The 3,406-nt window shown below is 40.2% G+C and overlaps 1 protein-coding gene and 1 pseudogene across 1 annotated transcript in view; one reads left to right on the top strand and one right to left on the bottom strand.

Moving 5' to 3' along the window:
• The first annotated feature begins 762 nt into the window (after positions 1–762).
• On the top strand, positions 763–860 carry LOC111527210 (annotated as a pseudogene).
• A 1,114-nt stretch (positions 861–1,974) lies between these two features.
• MORF4L1 (mortality factor 4 like 1) overlaps positions 1,975–3,406 on the bottom strand; it is a 27,255-nt gene continuing 25,823 nt past the window's right edge. The window contains exon 12 of the mRNA XM_023193400.2: positions 1,975–2,747. Coding sequence (XP_023049168.1) covers positions 2,663–2,747 — 85 coding nt within the window. The 3' untranslated portion in view covers positions 1,975–2,662. The remainder of the gene's footprint in view (positions 2,748–3,406) is intronic.

Here is a 3,406-nt window from a genome sequence, read left to right as displayed (position 1 = left end):
AATTTCTACCATAGTAAATACTGATAACATAAACGAAAAGATCCTTTGAGTCCTCAACTTTTTTTTTAAGAGACAGGGTCTCTTGTCACCCAGGCTGGAAGGAGCACAATGGTACAATCACAGCTCACTGCAACCTTGATATCTTGGGGTCAGGTGATTCGCCTGCCTCAGCTTCTCAGGGAGCTAGGACCACGGGCACACGCCACCATGCCAGGCTACTTTTAAAATTATTTGTAGAGGCCAGGCACAGTGGCTCACGCCTGTAATCCCAGCACTTTGGGAGGCCGAGGTGGGTGAATCACGAGGTCAGAAGATCGAGACCATCATGGCTAACACGGTGAAACCCTGTCTCTAATAAAACTACAAAAAACTAGCCGGGCGTGGTGGTGGTGGGCACCTGTAGTCCCAGCTACTCAGGAGGCTGAGACAAGGAGAATGGCGTGAACCCGGGAGGCAGAGCTTGCAGTGAGCCGAGATCGCGCCACTGCACTCCAGCCTGGGTGACAGAACGAGACTCCATCTCAAAAAAAATTATAATTATTATTATTATATTATTTGTAGAGACAAGGTCTCCTCCCCTATGTTGCCCACGCTAGTTTCAAACTCCTGGACTCAAGTAATCCTCCCATCTCAGCCTCCCAAAGTGCTGAGATTATAGGTGTGAGCCACCACGCTCGGCAAGCAAATCTTTAAATACCTAACCAGTAACACTAATGTTCAAGGGACCATGAGTACACATTTAAAAATCACATCTAGGGCTCACTTTGTTAGCAAAAATATTAAATACTCAAACAATAAAGATTAGCATGGACTCTGCGCCCAAGAATGACACGGAAATTCTTGAAGTGTTTCATTTTTTTTAAAGTCACATCTACATAAACAAGAACATTCAACAGCTCAAAGACACCAGGCAAGAACAATCCCTATTTGTTAGAAGTCCAACTAAATAAATCAGTACAGTTGTGACAAAAAGGAAAGGGTAACGAAAAAGAGAACAAGGAAGCCGAATGAAGGAGGCAGCAGGAAGGCAACTATGGATAGAAGCAGTTCTCTTCAAACAACCCAAGGAAATTCTGCTTCTTTGGAACTTATTCCTATTTCCCTCTTGCACTCATTTTCCCTCTTGTATTGCTGCTGTAACTCTTGCCAACTGAACTTATCTGCTGCTTTGCATTTTAATTGTTTTTTGAAGGTTTTTTCTTTTCTTTTTTTTTTTTTTTGATACGGAGTTTCACAAATCTTGTTGCCCAGTGTGGAATGCAATGGCGCAATCTCGGCTCACTGCAACCTCCGCCTCCTGAGCTCAAGCAATTCTCCTGCCTCAGTCTCCTGAGTAGCTGGGATTACAGGCACGCGCCACAACGCCCGGCTAATATTTGTATTTTTAGTAGAGATGGGGTTTCTCCATGTTGGTCAGGCTGGTGTCTAATTCCTGACCTCAGATGATCCACCTGCCTCAGTCTCCCAAAGTGCTGGGATTACAAGCGTGAGCCACTGCACTCGGCTGCATTTTAATTCTAAGCGTCTGCCACCCTCTACCCAAGTACAGACCACTTTAGTGTCTCTATCAAAGGGGAGAAATGTTGCCCTTTACAACCTTTGTGTTATTTTAATATGTTGTCTACTGACATTTTTGGTTGTTTCTAGGGTAAATCCATAAAAATAAACAATTATAGATAGAAAAAAAGCTGACCATAATTTTATACAGGTAAAAATGCCCTTAATTAATGCTCAGAGTAATAATTTGGGGAAAGTAAAAAAAGTCATGTAAACTTCTAACTTTTTAGCTAGGACTCAAGACAGCAAACTGCCAAAGCTGCTATGGGTTAGCGCTATGTACTAAAGCTAAAGCGTATCATTCCATCAAGGCCATACCAGAAACAAAGCACGCACCTGAAAAACCACTGTCTAAATACAAGAAGGAATACACAAATATACAATGGTTTTTGTAAGGCATCAATACAAGCACACTGGTTTTTTGAAATTTAAAGAAAAAATTTATTGAAGATCTGAAAAACAATTCCTAAAAGATTGACTTTTCCAGAAAACTAGCTACACAATGCATTGCGTCTATCATGTTAAAACGTGCATTAGACACAAATACAAAAACCATGAAACAAGCCACCATTCTTCAACAATTTGAGCAAAGATAAAATGCCTTAGTAACAACATGGATGACTTGCAAAGGATGGGCTCTTTACTTTAAGCACCATTTAAAAAAAAAAAAAAAAGGAGCACAAATGGATGAGTGTGTTCAGTTATATACACTGAATTGAACCTTTGGCACTAGGAATCAGAGCATTTTGTCATATAGCATTAACACGTATTATAAAAGTGCGTAGTGTCAAAGGAATAGAACCACCAGCATTCAAAAGCAGCTTTGTCAACTAGGCAATAAAACACTCTACAGCATATCCCTCTGTTGTCCATCATGGAAAACACTGGCAGCAAATTTGAAATGGAAAAAAAAAAAAAGAAAAGAAAAGAAAAGAAAAAAGGAGCTATTACCCCTTTTATTTTCTCTGTTTAAAAATCAAACAGAAAACAAACATCAATTGTTATACACTAACATCTTCAAAGCACATCGTTTGTACAAGAGATAGACTAAGAACAAAAATGTGTTTACGGAGATCCAAACATAACCGCCGAGTGAGAGTGCCTCTCACACAGCTTTCCGATGGTACTCAGGAGGAGCCACTTCGTAATCGCTGGCACTAAACAAAGTTGCAGAATTCTTTGCCAGGTACCTAAAAATAAAATATTCATTACAAAAATTTTGTAAAGTCATTATCTTGATCCAAATCTCTTCCTATATATTATATACGTAAGCCACAGAAAACATTTCCCTAAAATACATTAAACCAGACATTCTCTCACAATGAAACCACACATAATGACAATTCAGGTAAATAAGGTTCTATAATAAACAACACTATGCATATACAAAGGAATGAACTCTGGAATTACTCCCCTATTTCTAAACAGGAAAGAACAGTTATGTCTTCAGAATACCAGCCTGGGAGTCTGAACTATCTTTAAGAAACAATTAACCTATTACATGACAGCATTACCCTAAAAGAACATCTAGATATTTTCTTTAGAAAAAAATCTTATCAGCCGGGCGTGGTGGCTCATGCTTGTAATCCCAGCACTTTGGGAGGCCAAGGCAGGCCAATCACCTGAGGTTGAGAGTTCAAGACCAGCCTGACCAACGTGGAGAATCCTCATCTCTACTAAAGACATAAAATTAGCACATGGTGGCGCATGCCTGTAATCCCAGCTACTTGGAAGGCTGAGGCAGGAGAATTGCTTGAACCTGGAGGCAGAGGTTGTGGTGAGCTGAGATCACGCCATTGTAGTCCAGCATGGACAAACGCGAAACTCCACCTCAAAAAAAAAAAAGAAG

The sequence above is a fragment of the Piliocolobus tephrosceles genome, chromosome 6, assembly GCF_002776525.5.
Source record: "Piliocolobus tephrosceles isolate RC106 chromosome 6, ASM277652v3, whole genome shotgun sequence".
NCBI classification, from domain to species: Eukaryota; Metazoa; Chordata; class Mammalia; order Primates; family Cercopithecidae; genus Piliocolobus; species Piliocolobus tephrosceles.
The sequence above is the reverse complement of the archived record's forward strand: the minus strand, read 5'-3'. Positions and strand labels throughout refer to the sequence as shown.